The following is a 20,964-nucleotide window of genomic DNA, read 5'->3' as shown; positions in this document are numbered from 1 at the left end:
TTAAGCTGACATGAACAACAGCGTGTTGTTATCGTCATCATCAAAGTCAATGCCGCCTTCGCCGCCGCTAATGTCATCATCATCATCATCATCATCATCATCATTATCATTATCAGCAGCATCAGGGTCATTATCGCTGAGATCCCCGCTTGTCATGAGTGAAAATCTCTGTGGTAAGTTGCCGCTACTAAACAAAGCCTCTCGATGTGCTAACACATTTTACCAAGACCAGAGTGATCTTGAAAAAACTGTAAATTACACGGAACCTTAATACCATTCAAGTTTCCTACTCATTAACTGTTCTTATCAGGAAGTCTTCAAATTTGAAAGTCTTAAGACAAGTGTCATATATAAATCACAAGGCAGACCTTTCTGACTGTGACAACGAGGTGGTTACAACGGACCGCAACCCGTGAGACGAATTCGACATTTTCTGAGTAGTCTTACAGGTGAAAATATAAGTAACATTGTGTCTTGATGTTGAACTTGTAACTATTACTCTATCGATCAGACAATTACAGAGACTTTAAGGATGAAGGTTCTGTCGAACAGAAATCACAGTATTCATTTATTCGCTGTTGAGAATAGTAAAGTATGTTGACCTATTTACCGTTTATTGAACTCAGTGACCAATTTCAGTGCTCATGCACTCAGGCAGGGTTACTTTACTTTGCACGGGCACTACCTGATGAGGTTAAGTATAGGAGATCCGTTTATGCATATAGGAACACACTCGCTGCTAAAAAACCGTTCGTGGTAAGGCATTGGAGTTTGCGTCGTATGTTCTTTGCCCTGCCCTGGGGCGAACGTTAACAAGCTATTACACCAACTTCGGTGTCTCGTTTGTCGATTCGGCGAAAAAGCGGCTACATTCTTCAGTTTCCGAGATGACATTTTATAAATGCATCTCCTACGTCACTTGCAATATATCAACTGCAGAAACGCGGGAGTTGAACAATCTTATCGCTGGGACGTTTGCTGATTCAGATATGTTACATTCCGGACACTTCTACCGATGATGACGAGGGAAAACTAAATTTGTGGAAGTGCTTTTTAATTAGGCCCCCTTTTTGTTTATGCGGGCCTTTGATATTCTTTATCGTGTCAAACGAATTATCTCATAATGTACAATATCGAAGTAGGCGTCGAACCAGAGGTCAAACTTTGAACAGGTGCCATATTTCCACCTTTGGGGTCTGTCTTTGGATGTCAGTCAATCACGAGAGAGGACCACCTTCTAGCGTAAGAGCTATTTCAACTGAACATAAGATTTTTCCCCACCATGTCTGTTGATCAAATATATCCACTAAAGTAAAAAGCGATGGACCATTTGATATTCTTATGTGTTCTGGAAGAATAGAAACAAAACCATGAGAAGGTATCCTCTCTCGCTTAATGTAATTTTTAGTTTTTGCGCTCCATTCGGACGCAAATTTTAGAGTCAACATTGTATTAACAATGCGTATTTGAGCCTCGTTGCTTTAAAAGGGAGATTTTGAATGCCAAGTTTCCTGGCTATTTTCAAAACTAAGGGAATTTGTCAGAAGACCATCTTTTTTTAAATTCTGGTCTCATAGCTTTCAAATTGAGCTTGCAGGCTCTTAACAATGACCTAATCTCCATAACCTGTAACTGTTATGGGATTAGCTTTTCTAAATTTGTGGAATACGTTTAACATTGGGTATTCAAATAATTCCTTGTTGAGCGAGCAGAAAAAAAAATGACGCTACCTCTTCAGTCTTGTAGGACCCTACTTGAAATATCAGACGTCATTGGTATATTTTTCAGCCAATGCCATCCTCGGATAAAGCGAGCGTACAAAGCATTTCCGCAGCTGTGTTAGTACTCTGATAACCTCTTGAACCGCAGTACTCTATCTTTTGACTTCAAAGAATGTATTCAGTCATTCATGATCGGTGTCTGTTTCGGCGCCCACTCTCATTGGCCCAAACGATTTCAGATAACTCTCATATACACTTGGTAACATCTTCTCACCCCATTTCTCCTGGGAACGTCGAGGCGGACGCATGTCACGGTGAGGGATAGCGCACTCTACCCTGTGCTACATCATTATCAGGTGAGTGCGGGCCTATGTCTCCGCCGTGGTGAACAATTATGACAACTTCACTCTGTGTGAGGACGACGCTTTTGGGTTCCAACCTACTGATCGCAAAACTATTAACTGTAGTTACTAAATTGTAATTTAAATTCTAAGCTATAGCTATTGTAGAGTGTTGGCGAAGTCAGAAGTTCAGTTTAACGACTGACAGTCGAGCTTGCATTTGTCCAAATGTTTGCTAAAGCAGGTCAAGGGTCAACAAATGTGTGCCACTGCAGTAGGTGAATATTTATATCAACGGACACTGAACCAGTTGTGATTGTTTGATTGTTGTGATTGTTCCTCGAAATGAAAAGAACCTTTGTAACGGAAGCTATATAGCAATGCAAGCAGAACTTGAATGTTTTCTATTTGTACTTCAGTACTTGAATTTCCCTTCTGCAAATTGACTTGTACTAAAAACCTTCGGAACTTCCGACAACCTATTTCAAAAAATTATCATGTTTTGGGAAAAGTAAAATAAAAATTTCGTCTTTGGACTTCCTCAGTACAAAGCTTTCGGAAGGAGAGGGCGTTTGTGGTCGGTGTGTGCGTGCGTACCAACGGTCCCTAAGGCTTTGACAACCGTCCACACAAATATTGCACACGAGACTAAACTATTACCATGTATAATATATCGATATTCGAAAGCATAGCAAAGAAACTATAAGGTGAGGCTAGATTCCGTGAGCGGAAATATAGTCCATTTCATCTATCTGCATAAAAATGGAAAACAATTAAATAGTTTCTGCGGAGAGATTTGTTAACTAGAAATGCATTACTTCATACCTGTTTACACATTTTACCCTTCCGAATTTCAAAATTTAGAACGTTGTTTGCAATTTTGGAATCTGAAGTTAATTTACAATTAAATACATAACTTAAGAGAATTATGAAACTACTTTTTAATTCTACTCGTGATTTATTCAAATTATTCGCTGTACTACAGAAATCATTGCTATGGGGCAGCGTTTAGTGCTGCCACAATTATCGGCGACTTCAATCTTTGTTTTCAGTCTTGCAGCTACTGTTACACATTTTCATAACATGAAACTTTACTCTCACATTCAGGCCACCACCAGCGGAAGGCATAAACCACAAATGAGTTTTCTCAGAACGAATTTGCGCGCGCTTTTCTTCATCACCAGTTGTTGTGACGTCACAATCTTTGGCAATGTGTTGAGAAATCTCTATACTTTACAGCGGATGTCTGCGGGCAGTCTCTTTTAAGAGTCCCTCGAAAACTGGGCGTTGACTTCCTGCATTGGTACTTCGTCGGCCTCACAGTTTATCTTTGCCTCATCTTCGTCACGTGTCGGTTGTCCAGATTCACTAATTTCATTGAGAAAAATACGACGACTTAGGTTAAGCCATTCTTTCAAAAATATATGTGACCATCTTGTAAAGCATGTTTCGCCCAGTGGAGTTGGACCTGTTGAAAATCACTGATAATTATTGCGATAAAGCTTTCAGCAATTCAAAGTAAATTTTAAAACGTTCCCGCCATCTTTACGGTAAATTACGATAATTTCCGTTGTAGCTATTTTTTTAGCTACTGAGTGTATGGCCGTGATTTTGTTATTCCTGTGAGGAAAAAAAACCATCTCCGAAATACATTGTAAGAACGAGCAAACTTTTGATTGCTTTCCTTTGCACAATGACACCAGACAAAATTGTCAATTAGAACCACAAACACGTTTACTGACTTTGTCTGTCATATATTTGTGGACCACAAAAATTGCTTCAAGTTGAAAACGACCGACGCGAACAACCGCGCACAGACTTTCTGTATGGTCTATATGCCCTCCTTCAACCCGAAAGGTTCTTCCTTTTGGATGGCAGACATGATAAATTGTGTAACTATCCTTGCGCTTGCAAAACGTACATCGATGAAACACTGCTGTTCCGTGGTTGTTTGTGATCCTAATTTGCTTTCTGTCTTGTATACAACGTTTTCAATGAAAACAGTAGGTGTCTTTCATGAGAGAAGAACAATGTGCAGCAGATCATAAGGGAATTTGAATAGAGCTCCGGCTGGTCCGACTGTTGCGCGTGTCTAACCCGGGGTGTCTCATAATCTCCTCCTAAAGTATCGTTACGCACGTGCCTGGACTGATTAACAGAATACAAGAATGATATTTCAGATATAAAACATGTGTATATACAACCGTCTGAATTCAATATGTCTTTGACCTGTGTTTTTATTACCTTTTCTTTTCTTACCGCGCATGTTTGTCTACAAAGGTGGCTGATTGAACTCGTCATCTACATCACCGAACACGGACCCGTGACAAGGCATAGCATAATAGGTAAACTATTAAGGCAGCATGTCACGCTGTTTTATCGCTAGAAGGCAAACCGTGTCTCGCTGTTTTGAATGTCTTAAATGGCGTTCCCTGATGACGCACGACTCATTATAAGGAGTCGACTGACCGGGTTAATGATGTGTGCATTTTTGTACTACAAACCACTTTCAGCGTCACTAGCCCATTTTACGTCACTCTGGAGCTCGAGTGGCGCGTTCAAGAGGTCGTGATAGAAGTTCACAGATTACGTAAAGCTGCTAATACAAAGTGTGCTTACAACTTTAGTGTTATCATCATTTAGTTTCAATCTAATCTAAGGTCATGATATTATAGGAAGTACTGAGAGATGTTTGTCTACCCGTTCCTAAACATGTTTATGAAATGTGTGAGTATATTTGGAATGCAGCATTAAAATCATCGAATGAAACCTAAAATATGGCTACTAAGGCCCAAAAAGTGTTTTGTTTCCCGTTATCGTACGACAATTTTTTAAGTTTTGAAAAAAGAAAAATCATGAAAATAATAAAATGAACCCAATGTCTTACACTTGCATGGGAATTCCTGTCTCACACTCGCTTCCAGTACTCATGTGAGGCAGAAATGCGGCGAGCGTTAGACAAGAATTTCCAATTCGTGTGCGACATTCCATCTGAGCATTTTGACGGTGCGATTTTTTATTAGTCTTTACATCTTATTACAATCAAATCGATTCATGAAGATCTCTTTTGAGCAGTGCCGCCCGCCTTCTTTGTTGTGGACTCTCTAGTATCTGTAAGCATAATAAAGAACAGCTTGAACCTGCACGTGTCGGTTACAGTTTGATCGATGCTAGATTGTTATCCCTTTGTTGTGTGATTAAAAGATCAAATACCGATCGTTGGCATTAACAAATACCACGTGACACAAAGACTGTGTCATTTCAAATAATCAAATATGCAACTCGCAGTCACTATGTCACGTGTGTGTAAATTAATTCAGCGATACTTTTGGTCATCTGAATATTATTCTATCAAGATGTAAAATCGTTGAATATGACACCTTTGGACAGGGCTAGTGTGGTACAAGACCAGTCATTCACTTCCGGACGAAGATAATTCTAGTGATAAAAGTTCTGGAAACCGTTAAGTATGCTCATTTGGTTTGAGCTTGGATTAGAAATATTTTTGCAAAGATCGTTGTCTGCTTGAATCTAAATGCAGATAATTGTGAAAGATGGCGGTAGCACTCTGTTGTAATGTACTAGAGAATTTTAAGGACCATGAAAATGAATTTCTGCAAAACGATCACACGGGGCTCCATTATTTTCAGCAAACTAAAAAATGCCGATGACTTGCCCACACAGAAAATAATCAGTATTTCAGGCTAACATTGATCTAATATCTGGAGTGTGCTGCTGAATGTTTTAAAGTAGGAAAATTTACTACAAGGCTACTGTGGTTGCCGGATATGCCTAATTCAAGACCCACGTGCCGCGTGAACACGTGCCCAAGTGTCACGTGCCAAAGGCTGCATTCACAAATAACGTTGAGGGGGTAAGGGGGGGGGGAGCTGGAGTAAGCGCGATTGAAACCTGATTTTTTTCAGATCCCACTCAATACCCTCAAAAGTTTTCAAGTCCCCCGTCTATATGATCAAAAGTTTTCAAGTCCCACCGATTATCTTATAGCCGCATATTTATAAGGGATGCACGAAAAGAAAAGAGTCATGTATTGAGCAGTTCTGCTTGTAGATGTTGAACCCTAACTATGATTAGCAGTTTGTAGAGCCATATTCCTAAGGCAAGTTCTTAGATTTATTCATTTTTTAAAAACACTTTTTAGATCCAATCCAACTCTTGTCAGGTCAATGGCACCTGCTGAAGAGCACAGAATGTGACAGTCAAAGGGAAGTAAGTATGCAAATTGTGAAATCCTGGCTAAAATTTACCAAATCGTGAAAAACTGAGCACAGTGACCTACCAAAAATATCTCTTTCAAAGGTACAAGAAAAATATGACTTAGATACTGCTCAAAACTGATAATACTAAAAGGTTAAGATATTCCATAAAATTAACGTTTTAATCTCTGAAATTTTGTGTGTAATAATGGCAAAATAATGGTAGAAAATAAATAATTCTTTTTCGTCACACATTTTTCGTTTAAATTTAATTTAGAATTTTTACTGTTTAAAGTTTTACTTTTGGGTTATTTTACGATGAAAAATAATGTGAAAATTCAGCATGGTGACCCCCATCTTTTTTCTTTTTATTAATATTTGATTATTCATAATGCCAGAATTCAAAAATCCCTGATAACTTTCAAGTCTCCTGGTCTTTCATGTGTTGCTCTCTGACCTGGTCTTGAGTACAAGTATATTTCTCTGTCATGAGCGTCATTTGACCAAAACTATTCGTCAATTACATCAGAGTCAGAGCTATTAACTTTGATAATTTTGACAATATTTTTGTTCAGTTTATACAACTGCGTTCTTATTTTCCTCTCTCTAGCATGTTGAATTGGATAATTCAGCTTGCCAACAGAGCCTGTGTATGTGTACTGTGCATTTGTATCGTTGAAATGACTTTCAGTCTGGACTGTAATTGAATTATAATCTAATACATATATGCAGCCTTTGTCGACAAACTGAATATCGCGTGTTTCAGCATGTTGTAGGGACACAGCAAAATAAACTGTATTTGATAATGTCGCATAGAAATATTGAAAAAAATTATCAACAGTTGCAGCTTCTGCCCTGTTACTAGGCGCACTTGTTTGTTTTTATGACAAATCATACACGCTCAGATTTTTTCAAGATAAAAGTCAAGAAATATTACAAAGTGGTTTTAGATTTTAATTAATACTAATATTAAAACAATTGGACGACATTAAAATGTCATTCGTTTTTCATTGAATTACCTTCCAAACCTGGGAATCTGAAAATGTAAAGGGAATCAAAAAATTTTAAGGGCTCCCCTATATAGGCAGTGCAAAACTTTCAAGTCCCCTTTACTACCCCCACATTTTTCGAAACCCCCCGCTGAATTCCTCCAGCGCCCCAACCCACCCCCCTGTTTTTTGTGAACGCAGCCTAAGTGCAAACTTTCACGGGCCACGATTCACGTTCTGCAGTTTAAGTTATAAAAAGAAGCACTTTCACACCAATTTATTTTATCGGTCCATCAAAAATGATAAATCACCATCAGGGCGCATTCTGTACGCATGAAGTGGTGACCTGCGATGCGTGATATGTTTGTTTTCGAATTCACATTTCAAATTATAATATACCTAGCTCGAATCCGGCTATCTGATTGGCTGGAGCCAGGGTTTATATTCTCAATGAGAAGGCCTGCACAACATCGGTGTCATTGGTCTGTGTATGACCTGAACGTAAATCGAAGAGAACACGAATCTGTCTTCGCCCGTGAAATTTAGCACGCCGGGATGCGGCACGTGGGCAAGCGACACATGACCCTTGAATTTAGGGATATTATTTACTGGTCCGTTGACATCAAATAGTCCCTAATCGAAGTAAACACGAATCTGTCTTGGCCCGTGAAATTTGGCACGCCGGGATGCGGCACATAGGCACGCGACACCTGACCCTTGAATTTAGGGATATTATTTACTGGTCCGTTGACATCAAAGTTTAATATTTTTCACAGACAAATAATAGGACAAGTAATCTACATATACATACCGATGCAATCCATTTGCGCAATCAAACATTGTATCCCAGCGGAAGAATTACAGGCGACACGCGAACAGTGGCAGAGCAGATAAACTATTGTGTTTTTTCTCTATATTGTCATCCCATCCCCTCAACGAAAAGTTTTAAGAGCGAAAAATTACTACGACGAAATTATGATTGAACTCCTCCTGAACACGATAAATTGCTGATTCAAATATATTGTGGAAAGTTTGTAGTGGCGATAGCCTTTCTTGAACTGCTACATTTTCAAACCACATTTGATTGAGTATCCCAGTTTTGTCAAGGTGAAGTAGTATGGCGCCCCCCCCCCCCCCCCCCGTGTTCGGAAACCTTGCACACACATAGGACACCCACTCAGTATGCGGGTTGTTTTTTTCCATCAACCCATCCATCCGTAAACCTTTCGATGTGAATAGACTATTTCCACAACAAGGGCTTCGCTAACGTTTCGTAATTGATGAGCATATTGGACATTTTTCACTGTGGAACAGGTGTGTTGGCTCAAGTATTTGTCGCCCCGGGGAAAATTTAGTAAACGCTTCCGGATCCGTCGTGCGTTCCATGAAGACAGTGGTCATTGTAAATCGGTCGAGTGGACTTAAGGTGGAATGCGCCTGGGGGACAGATATTCGGACTCTCAAATTTTTCCAATCTCTTTCTAATCTACAACTTGTAGGGCTCATTTTGAAGCCCTTGGAGAAAGAAAAACTTTCACCGGCTTAGTTTTTGAAAATCGAAAATCTTATTTCCCCATAGAGTTAACACAGGAGGGATGGCGGCTATTTGAATTTCAAATATCAGTAAATGTTGAGTTATTTGTTTCTCTAGTACTAAAATTTCCACAATGACCCCTGATTTTATTCTTGATTTGAAAGAGAATGCTTGAAAGATCCCTTAAGAAAATTTTAAGCAAAAGTTTAAGTTTTCACTTTCGAAGCGCATACTACCTTAAGCATGGGGTATAGATTTTTAGATATTTGGAATGGCAACATTTGGCAAATTGTTTTTGTTTTCTGAGTTTTTCGCAGCCTGCAAATCATAATGTTAAAAATGACACACTTAGGGTGTCCTTCATGTGACTACTTTCACAAATCAGCATGACCTCATCAGATGATTATTAAAATGTTTTCTCTCTATCTTTCTTCCACTTTAGCAACAGCCTCTAACGATTGCATGGTCGATCGCTCAAATCTTGTTGAAATTCTGCCTCGTATGAGAACAGAAATAAGTCAGCAAGCAAAGGAGCACAGTTAGTACTCGTAGGAATTCCTATACACTGTTGGAAAATGGGTCCTCCAAATTCCACAAATATGTTGTCAACGAGGAAATCAAGCATACTGATAATGTCTTGCTCGGTATAAAAACCTTTAGCAATAGTAGTATTTTTTTAAAAATATGTAGAATTATACCCTAATACTACATATTTGTAACGGCGGGAACAGTTTTTGTAGAAACATGCTTGGTTGATGATGTATGTCAAGCGTTTTTTTTCAATTTATCATGTGGTATTGTGGTATACAATGTGGAAAATCGAAAGTTTTAATATATGTTATTTTTGAAATAGAACTTGTTTTCAAATTAACCAAAAGTTCCATGAAATTTTTTAATATCCGCATCTGATTTATACCACTCAGGTAAAAGACAACATCACAGTATGCCTGAAGTCCCCGTTTAACAGTACAAAGAACAGAAGTCAGTATCTTCGATAACTCGTTTGTTAAACATTTTGAAGACCCTGCGATAAACCTAGCTTTGTATGGTGTTTTGTGGAGTTTTGGTATCCAGTATAAGCTAGGCAATATATTTTGGTCATTCTTTGTTGCAATATTAAAAATATCCATGAATGACTTACGGTTAGCCAAAATTTCGGTTTTGTTGAACATTAATGTCATCAATTTCGGTTGTTGTTTTTTTTGTGAATGGAAGATGTAAAATGACGATGTTCATCAGTCATGGGTTCAGCAGAAACAGACTTGTACAATATGTATAGTGCAATGTCAGCTAGAATACTGACCAGTCTGTACGGTTGTTTGTTCGGATCTGTCATGGACAATCCCAATGCATAGGCATGCAACCTTCTCAAGTCTTTGTTGCAAAGAGCAAATAATGAAGAACGAATGTGATGGAAACCTTAAGGCTTCTGTAATAAAAGAAGCATTTCATGAAATTTGTCATGGCAATTGGAGGTAGATGCATTCAATTTAGACCGATGGTAACGCTTATGTCCATGAATACGTCTTCTAAGGACAGAAGACTCTAATAGGCCCATCACAGTCACTTCTTAACAACAAGGACTTGAGAGATTGCCTATATCCTTGATGTTGTCATGGCAACCATAAGGCATTACGGTACCCATGTCTGTCTGTTCTGTCTGTCTACGGAATTGTGAACTAAGTGTGGGGCTGTTGGTGGGATGGTATATTTTTCAGGAATGTCGACACGCACAGACAAATATTTTTCACTGGTTTTAAAAGCCACGCAAAATAAAACGCCGACGTGCCTTTTCACGAGTGAACTACTCTGTGCCAAAGCCTCTTCCACATAGAAAAAACAACTTCGATAGCAATCCATTAAAAAGCGGGAAAGTAAAACCAACAAAAGTTCGAGACACGCTTGTCACCAAAAGCACCACTTAGATGAGATTTGTGAGACCACAATACTGCACTCACGCCCTTTTATGATTCCGTAGATCCAATAAAAAGGTGTTATAAATTAGATGGGCAATTTCACGCCAACAAAATCACATGTGCGGATCTGACTGAATGTTTTAACGATATAAATCATTCTATTTCACAGTCATTTTAGAGGCTGTATCAGATTTGATTTGGTTTCTCGGTGTTTTTATCATTTGCGTTTGTTGATGAAAAAATCACCTCAAACCGAAGATAAGTTTAAAATTGTCATACAAATTCATCGACAAGACATCATCACTGATTAAACAATTCAATGTACATCAGCGTGAATAGGAAGTTCTGCTTTTCTTCTGGTCGTGGCATTTTTTCAAAACAATTAACGACGTCGCTTTTTTTTCTCTTTTCTCTTTTAATCTTCATTCATATCTTGTTTCGTTCTGTATGATGTGTTACCTCTTTCAAAAATGTTCATATTCAGCGATTATTGGAATAAGAAATCGAGTCCAGATGTTGCGCGGGTTGGCGCGAAACATTACTTGTTTGTTTACCTCAAGGTACGTTTCTATTTGATCACCTGGTTCAAATGCGGTTCGTATTATTAATAATACTTAGCTATACTGATGGCAATGTTTGCTATTCTTGAAAGATTAAAAAAGCGGATTTTTTTCCGAGTAGGAATTTATAGTAGTGACATCAACCAGATTTTGTGAGAAGGTATGTCTTAAATTTTGCTGCTATATTCGGGTACGCACCGCAAGATATTATTCATACATTCAAATTTAGCCATACACTAGTTACCAATCACACATGTATCTCTGATTAAGTACAAGTACAAAATTAAAGCTGCAAGCAGCATTAGTGGGGGCCCAGCGATTGCCATGGTTGCCAGAGTTAGCTACGGAAGATACTTTAATAATTAAGCAAAATTGTTGGTACCCAACTCGTTTATTTGATCTGAGATGGTGAAGTTCTGATGGAGATGACTTTTGAATATAAACTTAAGTTTATCGTAGGTTTTTAACTTTCAATTGTAGTGTTAATTTATCTTTGCTACACTTTCCAACATTCTTTCTCATTTGCATACAACTTTGCACCTCGATCTTGAAATAGATGGTTTTTTTTGCTATTGGAAGTACGTCTGCCAAACTACAAGACCTATCAAAATACCTTTCACAAACTTGGAAGTACTCACGTATATTTATATGAGCAAAATTTCGTCTTAGATGGGTCTTTGATTACAGAGAAGAAGATTGTTTAATGTTATAAGATGTTTTTGTAGGGTTTTGAGCATATGCCAATGTGGCCACCAAGCCAATCAACCGATCAAAATGCATTTCATAGAGTAGAAAGTATGTACGCGACTGATGACATGAGTAAAATTTTAGTTCAAATGGTGCTTTGCTTTCGGAGAAGAAGATAACATTATTCCACAGTTACTGTAGGTTGTACACATATAGGAATATGACCACCTAACCCTGTGATCGTTCACATTGCCTTTCGCAAACAAGAGAGTACAAAAATCATGACATTAGTAAAATTTTAGTACAAATGGTGTCTTGGTGTTTGGCAGAGGATTTTTATAGATTAAATTGGATTTTTTGAAAATCAAATATGGTGGCCAAGGTCACAAGACGGCTCCCCATTTGCAAATTTTAGTTGTTGTAATAAACATGAAAAATTTGGCCATTATGGCGGCTTGGTCATATGACGAAATTTGAAGAGTTTGGTGACGAGTACTTACATGTGTATGTACCTAATAGCCCTGCAAATTTGAGAAGTTAAGGTGTAACAGTTTTTGGAGTTGAAGATCGACAAAAAAGTTACGGAAAAAGAAGAAATGGAAGAGGAAGCAGAGGAGGAATATTTAACTCCAGTAAAACAATCATAGGGCCCAAGTCCGGTTGGCTTGGGCCGGGGGCTTGGGCCCCTAATTATGTAACAGTATCATTTACGAAAAGTCGCAGACATTAGAGTTCATACTTATATGGTAATGCTATTCAAGACAAGGCTCGTGAAACTCGAATGACGATGACGCAAGTTCCTTCCCAAAACGGTGTTGTTTTGAGTAGGTGTGATTCCAGTCCTGGTTCTCCCGTCACGACCAGGCTTTCGCTGCAGGCGGTCACGCTTTTGAAACGCCCTCATTTTGCACCCTATGACCTTTGTCGAACCCAAAAGCAAATATTTTGATTCTCCTCAGTGCGCCGCCTGTTCTGTCGCTTTGATAACTGTCGCCAAGCTTTATCAGAGCATTAGCGATTCCACCAAAATGTCTGTGGCACAAAAATGAAACAGCGAGCTATTTGATGCGTCCGGTGACGTTCAAAGTAAAGTTTCAAGACCGATGATGTATTGTGAATTAATCGTCGTCTATTTGGAGTAGCACCCGATCTAACTGGGACAAACAACTATACACTGTACAAAACAGTCATAAAAAATTCAAGGCCTTTATTGGCGCCATAATCTGATTTGACAGGTACCGTTTGGCTACTGTAAGTGATGAATAAAACTGCAGATGTTTTACTATATGTATGTAAAGCTGCACATGTAAATCTGGCCCTTTCTTTCGAGCTCTTCTTGTAGGGACTGTAACTCAGTCGGCTGTCCCTCCTCTCCACAATATTAGCATTCCAGTCTTCTACGGGCTTTTCCTGTGACGTGTTTACAGTGTTTGAAGTTCCTGCTTGTTATGTCAATTATGCATGCAATATTTCATCTCCAATCAACTACAAGTCCCTTCTCCCATCCCACGTGTTTTTTTTTGCTATAAATGAATAACACCGACGACTGCCTTCTCACGCGAGTTCAGTCGTCAGTCCCTGCTTCTGGTCCACGCATTTAGTCTATACGCGCCTATTTTAGCAGGTACGATTTGCGTGTTAAGAACTCTGTAACTTCATTCTACCGGGATGGACCAGTCTCTTAAGGCTCAAGTTTATAGAATTTGCCAGCGTCTTGTACAGTTATCATCAGGATTTAGGTTCCAATCGACTCAAGAAACAGTGTCCGTCCTCCTGTGCGTGTGTCTGATGTACGAAGGGGCTATCGATTGTAATCACATCACAATTACTGATCAACAACTCGCACTAATATAATAATAATCTCACCTCTCTCTCACTCACTCTCTCTCTCTCTCTCTCTCTCTCTCTCTCTCTCTCTCTCTCATATTTCAGTAAACAGCATGGCTCAACAATATGCAGCGATGCTGTCGAACGACAGTGAGAGTTACAGCTACTACTATGAAGATGTATACTCCCTGCCCCGGATGGACCAAGCTGCCGTCCACATTCTCAGCCCTATCTTCATACTGGGCGTCGTGGTCTCCACCGTCGGAAATATCGTCGTCATACTTGTCATAACTTGCAAAAAGAATTCCAAGGCGTCTTTCAACACTCTGATACTAAATCTGGCAATCTCTGACTGGACCCTCAGCTTGCTATGTCTGCCGTTTGTGTTCACCTCTGCTGTGATGGGCGAATGGATATTTGGTGACGTTATCTGCAGACTGGCACCTTTTGCGCTGAAAGTGAGTCTGGAGTTCAATACATTGAATAATGCTTGATTGTTGGTTGTTTTGAAGTTGTGTGTACTGACCGTGATGTTTTGCGTTGTGCTTTGTGGTTTTTCGTCTTCTCGTTTTAATGTCCATGGGTTGCTTTTGTTACTCTGCTCCGTGTTGTGTTTTCGTAACAGATTGTCTTTCAGTCATGTACCCGATGAATGTCTCGATGTGTGGATGTCAGTATACGTTGTTGATGTTGTATGACACTATCTATTATCTCTGTTCTTGTATTGTTGTTCTTCATTCACCAGTTTTTCAAGATATTGTCTACTCTATTCGATCCTAGGGGCTTCAGCTCTGCTGGTGAGTTTATATATTAAGTTAATGTTGAAAATTGTGTTCATATTATTTTTATGTCGTCCGCACGATAGTTATGCAGGCTGCAGCCCCCATGTTTTTGTCAAACGGAAGTCATTTACATTCATTTTAGTAGAATAAATTATTTCATTTGGTTCCCGTAAACCTGCTTACCTGTTTCTCCCGAATATCTACCTGACGATTCCCCTAAAGCCGTAAAATCCCACAGTGATCGGCTCAACGGTTCTACAAAAGTTGAGCTCGGAGAATCCGGGAACTCAGCAAAGCTACCAACTCTTAAGGGACGATCTGTAAAACTTTGTAAGGGGTTGGGGTAATGGGAATAATGGTATGAAAAGAGTCATCCGAGATTTGACTGATTTTTTCAAAATTTCAACTCTTTTTTTCCATTTTCATTGATGAGAACATTTAAGTAAAAACTTCGCGACTTGAATTACTAATTCTGTCTTACCAATTCACACAGCATACATTTTTGTTCATTTTTGACCAACACTCTCTAGGGGTCAACATAAGGTCACCCATCAAACGTATCACGTTTGCATATAATTATACATGGCGACGAAAGCCCCAATGTATACAGCCAACCAAAGTATGGTCGATATTGAGTGTGAAATACATAGTATTGTGCCACGTTATAATCGGCCTCATCTACATAATCACTGTTTGAAATTGATTGCGTGGAAGTTGATAAATTTGAAATCGCGAAAGAAAGCCACTCCCAAACTGGACACTGAACGATTGTTGAAGGATCGAGCGAAACTTTAAGTCTTCTACTTTCGGGCAGCGTACTATCTTAAAATTCAACAACAAGTCTTTTGTTATGTTGAAATCCAAGAATGGCCTAGGGACATTTAGTAGACATCCAAACTATCCAGATGTCTAGCCCTCTATTGGCGTACTAGCACTTCCAATTTGTTTTCAAAGTTAGACTATTCAGAGTGACTTCTGGTATTGTCAACAACACAAAGCTTTTGATAATGATTGTTTTATGAAAAAAGGAACAGTATAGAGAGGGCACTGTTCGACATTCTTTCCTTTGATTTTCTTGCAGCCTGTAATGGGCTGTCGTTCCAGCTCGATTAAAGTCTTACATTTATTCAAATTAATGATCTAATTGTCGGTAAAGGCTTGCATTGTTGGTATTCGATTTGGAACCAAACGAATAATATAGGGAACAAGCTTAACAATGGATGCTACAAGCCCAAATTTTACACCCCACGAGTACTACAAGACACCGCAATTTTCCGCTTGCGTCTGTGTACGGCGCGCCAAATGTTTCAAAAATATTTATCGTCATAGAGTAAAAATAAACTGTCAAATTTTCTTTCTAAAAAAAAGTCTTAAACGTGTATGAATAATAAAGAAAAAAATTTTTCGTCCATATCATTGCATTTTATTAATGTACCTTTTCATAAAAATAGCATTCATTTGAAAATACGTTTCATTAAATATTTGAACGTGCCTGTACAGATAAAGATGACGTGCAACCGTCTTTCTTGATTGAAATTGAAAAATTCGATGGCATTACGGAAGAAAATAAATGAGAAAAGTATTATTGCAAAAAAGGGCAGAATGTTATGTAATGCTTAATTGTAAAATATTCTTTAAACCGTAATGAGAAGATAAACTTTTCAAAAATTTGGAAATTGACGTACACATACACGTGTATTTGATATAAAGGTGCAATGAATGCTGATTATAAGGGAAAAAAGGAAAAAGAAAAAAAAATAAATCAAGCACACACACAAAAAATATTGAAATGATTAAAAACAAAACCATAAATAGTACTTGCACTACTACCAAAAAAACAAAACGAACCATCATTAGGTCTGACTAAAAAAAGAAAGAGAATCACAATTGAAAAGTCGACCGAGATCGCGCCGGCGTTGAGGCTGTAAAGAAACCAAAACGAGGTCAGCTTGGAAAAAAAACCAAAGCGAGGTTACAAAAAAAAAAAAAGGTTTCCAAAAAAAAACAAACAAAAAAAAACTCAGTAGAAAAAAAAGAGGCCCGTTCGAGAAAAGAAAACAGAGTGGGACACCCCGCAGAAAAAGCCCAACATGAAAATTGAATAATTGTCAAAGTCATGATTGTTACAGTTTAATGCTCGAGGGTTTTGGATCATCACACTCCGATGTTGGACATGATCTTTGGGGTATTTCAGCGATAACTCTCAGCTTCTAGTCTTCAATATCATCTCATGGACGTCCAAGTTACCGACACGTCCCATTCTATATTAAACAGTTACCAGTTTTGGTTAAAAGTGGACAAAACACTCGTGATGGTTCGTCGGCTGCCAGCGGTCCCCTCGCTCCAATGTACACTCGAGGTGGTAAGCCAGCGGCCGGCGGTCCCGTCGCTAGTACAGTAGGCCTACACGCCGGCAACCAGCGATCCCCTCGCTGTAAAGTGTAGGGCCGCATCTCCCAAATCATAGACAGTCTGTGCCCAAACCCCAACAAAACGATGGCTTGCTGCTTGCCCACGGTTACGTGTGGTTCGATACACAGCGGCCGCCGTGTGGGTATGCATAGTAAAATTGCATACCACGCAGCACGCTGCGGCCTAGTTCTGCATGGCAGGGCTGTGTGTTACCGGCGTGACACGGCCTCCCGTATAACGCCGGTAACACGTACACAGCCCTGCCATGCAAAGCTAGCAGCGGCCGCTATGTATCGAACCACACACGTATCCTGTGGGTTCATAGCCTCTAAACGGAGTATGGCAAAGGCAAAAATACTCGGGCTGAAACACTCCGTTTAAATTCGAGGCAACGTTTTCACTAGTACCTGTAGAACGCGAACGCGCCCGACTTGACAAACACTGATCAAGCAGCCACTATTTCTCTGTACACTAGCTCAACACAACCAGCAAAGGGTGGTAGGGCTACAGAACCGCAGCAAGGCCGGGCTGTGAGTTACCGGATACGGCCAGGCCGTATAACACCGGCGTTATACGGCCAGGCCGGCAACTCACAGCCCTGCCCTGCCACCCAGAGCTATGTATAGGCTACTGCACAAATATCGTAGCTCCATATATTGGACTGTGTGGATATAAAGATTTCTGCAATGGGGATCGACATGTCGTGTATGTGCCGGTCTAGCCCTGCGGGTAGAGTGAGAGTGTCTGGCGATGCGAAGGGCGGACACTCTCGCCATACTCGTAGTCGTAAGGCTTGTACAGTTGCGTCGCTCGTCTTGTCGAACACGGAAAACGATGGACGTTCTCTCAACACGCGGCAGATTTCTTCAAAACTATTCAATTTATCATGATTTGGGTGATCTTTGAGGATAGACGAGGAATTACCAAATAACGAGGTGGTTTATTATTATGGTATTTGAACCCGATGTATCGAACCACACGTATAGACTGTGTAGAAATCATGTAACGGCGATGACAGTGCGGCTCGGTGGAAGGCCTGCAGTGGGCTCCCTGCTATACCGCGCTTATTAAAGGCATAGATATATTCGCAGTGTTGCTATGAAAGGTCATGGGTTTGTACGTCTCACTCGTGATCTGACCTGTGGACTGCCTAAAATTGGCCCAGTTAACTTGACTCTCTGGAACTATTCACTGTTAACCTGGACGTTCTTTAGGTGATATTGCCCACTTCACTTCATCAAGTACGGTTTCAAGTAGGTCTGCGTGGTAGGGCCAAGCCAAACAGAGCTAGGTTTTAGGATGTCAAAGTTATCACTGAAATGCTCATTTAATATTTCGTCAAACATTGGAGTATGTGGTGATCGGATTCCCAGCTGTTGGGGATTCATCGATCGAAGGAAACGTGAACCATGAGTTTTTTTAATAAATTAATTGTATTTTCACGCGTTTTTTTTCTGTGGCGAGTGCTCGTTTTTTTTTCTTTCTTTTTTTTTTTTTTTTTTGGCTGTCGCGAGTGCTCATTTGTTTTCTTTTTCCACAGGCCCACGCGTTTTTTTGTATTTCCTGTGTTCATGGCATTTTTATTTTTTTATTTTATCTTATTTTATTTTATTTTATTTTATTTTATTTTTTTGTAGATGATGTCCACTTTTGTATAGAGCCATCACTGCCGATTTTTTTCTCTGATTTTCTCTCTTTACTGTCAAAGCGGCTAGTGGTTCATATTATATTTTTGATTATCTATACTACGTTTATTATGAGACGTAGTGCTTTTTCTTAAGTACATAAATAATTTTATGTATGCATGACTTTTTTTTTGTCTGATTCTTTTATAATGATCTTCTGTATGTGGTTCACATTTTCATTTTTTGTAATATTTTTTCCGTGTGGTAGTAGTGGTTTTTAGTGATTATCTTGTGAATTTTGTGGACGTACCACTGTATAACATATTTTACTCTTTTTTGTAAAATCAGCATTCATTGCACCTTTTACGCGAACTATTATACGTGTATGTATGTCGATAAGTATGGATGTATGATTTTTTCAACTCATTGAAAATTGTTTATTTCCTAATTACGCTTTAAAGATTTTTTCTCAAGTTAAAATGAAGTATTAAATGACATTTCTGTCTTTTGTTTTTTAATTATACTTTTCTTACTTATTTTCTTCCTAATGACACCGAATTTTTATTTCAATCGAGAAAGACAGTTTATTTTTGCACTGAATCGATAAATATTTTTGAAACATTTGGCGCGCCGTAGCCTGTGTGTCTCCTCACAACCAAGGAGACAATATCTGGATAATGGGGTCGTTCTATTCCTCATGTATAACCACATAACGTATACAAACAAGTCGATTTGATAATTCTGTCTACGGTATGTGTGATTCTAGGGTCGCTGAACTGGGTCAAATCATACCTTACAGGCAACACAACAGCTGCTGTTATTATTCGACATGCCACGGCTAATTTTCAAGAGCATTGTCCATATACGGCAAGCAAGAAACAAAACCACTGGGAGTATTGATTACATACAGTAGGCTGGAAAAATAAATCGAAAAATAATGCAAAACTGATATTGCCTTAGGGAGCGACAGTATCGTTTCTCGGCTGACTTTTGGTTAATACGTCTTGTGACAGAAAACCAATCACAAAACAAGCTGAAGACGGAGACCGAACAAAACATCCAACATCCATCATTTGAACTCATGATCTTAATATATTCGCAAATTGAAAGCATTCGTTGTCAAGTGACAAAGATTTGCATTTTTTGACAGTTTGTACATGGAGTACAGCTAAAATATACAAGAGCCTCTTCAGTTTTCACATTTATGTTTTACTTACGCGTAAATATTTCAGCGAAACCACCAACAATGTCCCGCCTCTTCCTCACTAAAGACTGACATTCATCCATTTCTCAAAGAAAGTTTGACGTTGCCAGATTTGTCGAATAACGACACTGAATATAACCGTATAAACTCAGTCACCTACACCATTCAACGTTTGTATGTCGGAAAAACATTAATTTAAGCAGAGGTTTTCTGATACATTGAAGGGTATGCAATATGTAATAGATGTTCGACATTAGGCATTTTTACGGCATTTGACCCCGTAGCAGACGAAATCCAAGGTCATGCTGAAAAAGTGACTGGAGGATTAACCATGTAACATGATAGAGTACACCGCATTGTATAATAAGTATCATCCGGTTGATATATGGTGTATATAATCAAACATTAACCATTGTAGATATGTCCCTGCCCTGGCAGCTAGCATGCAGTGTATCTTGACCGAAGTGCACATGGGGTAGGTTTTCATTCAGACACGTCCCGGAAAAACAACAACAACAATGAAACACCATCTCTCCGAACAATAGAGTAAAAAGTGAACAAATACCAAGTAATAGGGCAGTTAATTAATATTAACGATTGACGTGGAATACGATAACTCAAATATTAACCATTATTAATTAAGACGGTGGACCGTACTTTTCTAATATGAGGATTTGAATCAAAATATGCAGGTCTCTATAAAGATAACACAGCGGTCTTTTTACACTGCCAGGTGCAACTATCAGCTAGGCGGTAGAAGAGGACTCAACTTCGTCGGCAAAAATTGAAACATTGTTTAGCAGGAGTGTAATGTAATGCAATCTTTCCTAATAAAATCTAATTAAAAATTGTTGATCACATCGATTTTAGTGTTGTGCCACAGCGATTTATCTGTTGTTCCTATCAATTTTTCGATGCACTAAAATGCATTTGGTTGTAAAATACTCGAAAGCAAAAACAACAGAATTTCAAACATTTAAGACGTTTCCGCTAATTATCTTGTACGGCTGAATGGTTTTGAACAATCAACTTCCCATTCACGATCTATCTATCTATCTATCTATCTATCTATCTATCTATCTATCTATCTATCTATCTATCTATCTATCTATCTATCTATCTAAGTATCTATCTATCTATCTATCTATC

At 38.9% G+C, this 20,964-nt stretch overlaps 1 protein-coding gene across 4 annotated transcripts in view; it reads left to right on the top strand.

The window, feature by feature from the left end:
- Positions 1–1,905: 1,905 nt before the first annotated feature.
- Positions 1,906–20,964, top strand: part of LOC139115315 (neuropeptide Y receptor type 1-like) — a 26,741-nt gene continuing 7,682 nt past the window's right edge. The window contains exons 1-3 of one of the 4 annotated variants that reach the window (XM_070677336.1): positions 1,906–2,077; positions 13,898–14,250; positions 14,538–14,589. In XM_070677336.1, the coding sequence (XP_070533437.1) occupies positions 13,906–14,250; positions 14,538–14,589 (397 nt within the window). In that variant the 5' untranslated portion in view covers positions 1,906–2,077; positions 13,898–13,905. Of the gene's footprint in view, positions 2,078–13,510; positions 13,590–13,897; positions 14,251–14,537; positions 14,590–20,964 lie in introns of those variants that run through there. The other 3 variants (XM_070677335.1, XM_070677333.1, XM_070677334.1) reach the window with 3 other exon arrangements.

This window comes from Ptychodera flava, chromosome 17, assembly GCF_041260155.1.
Source record: "Ptychodera flava strain L36383 chromosome 17, AS_Pfla_20210202, whole genome shotgun sequence".
Classification (NCBI taxonomy): Eukaryota; Metazoa; Hemichordata; class Enteropneusta; family Ptychoderidae; genus Ptychodera; species Ptychodera flava.
Note: the sequence above shows the minus strand (reverse complement) of the source record. Positions and strands in the feature narration are given on the sequence as shown.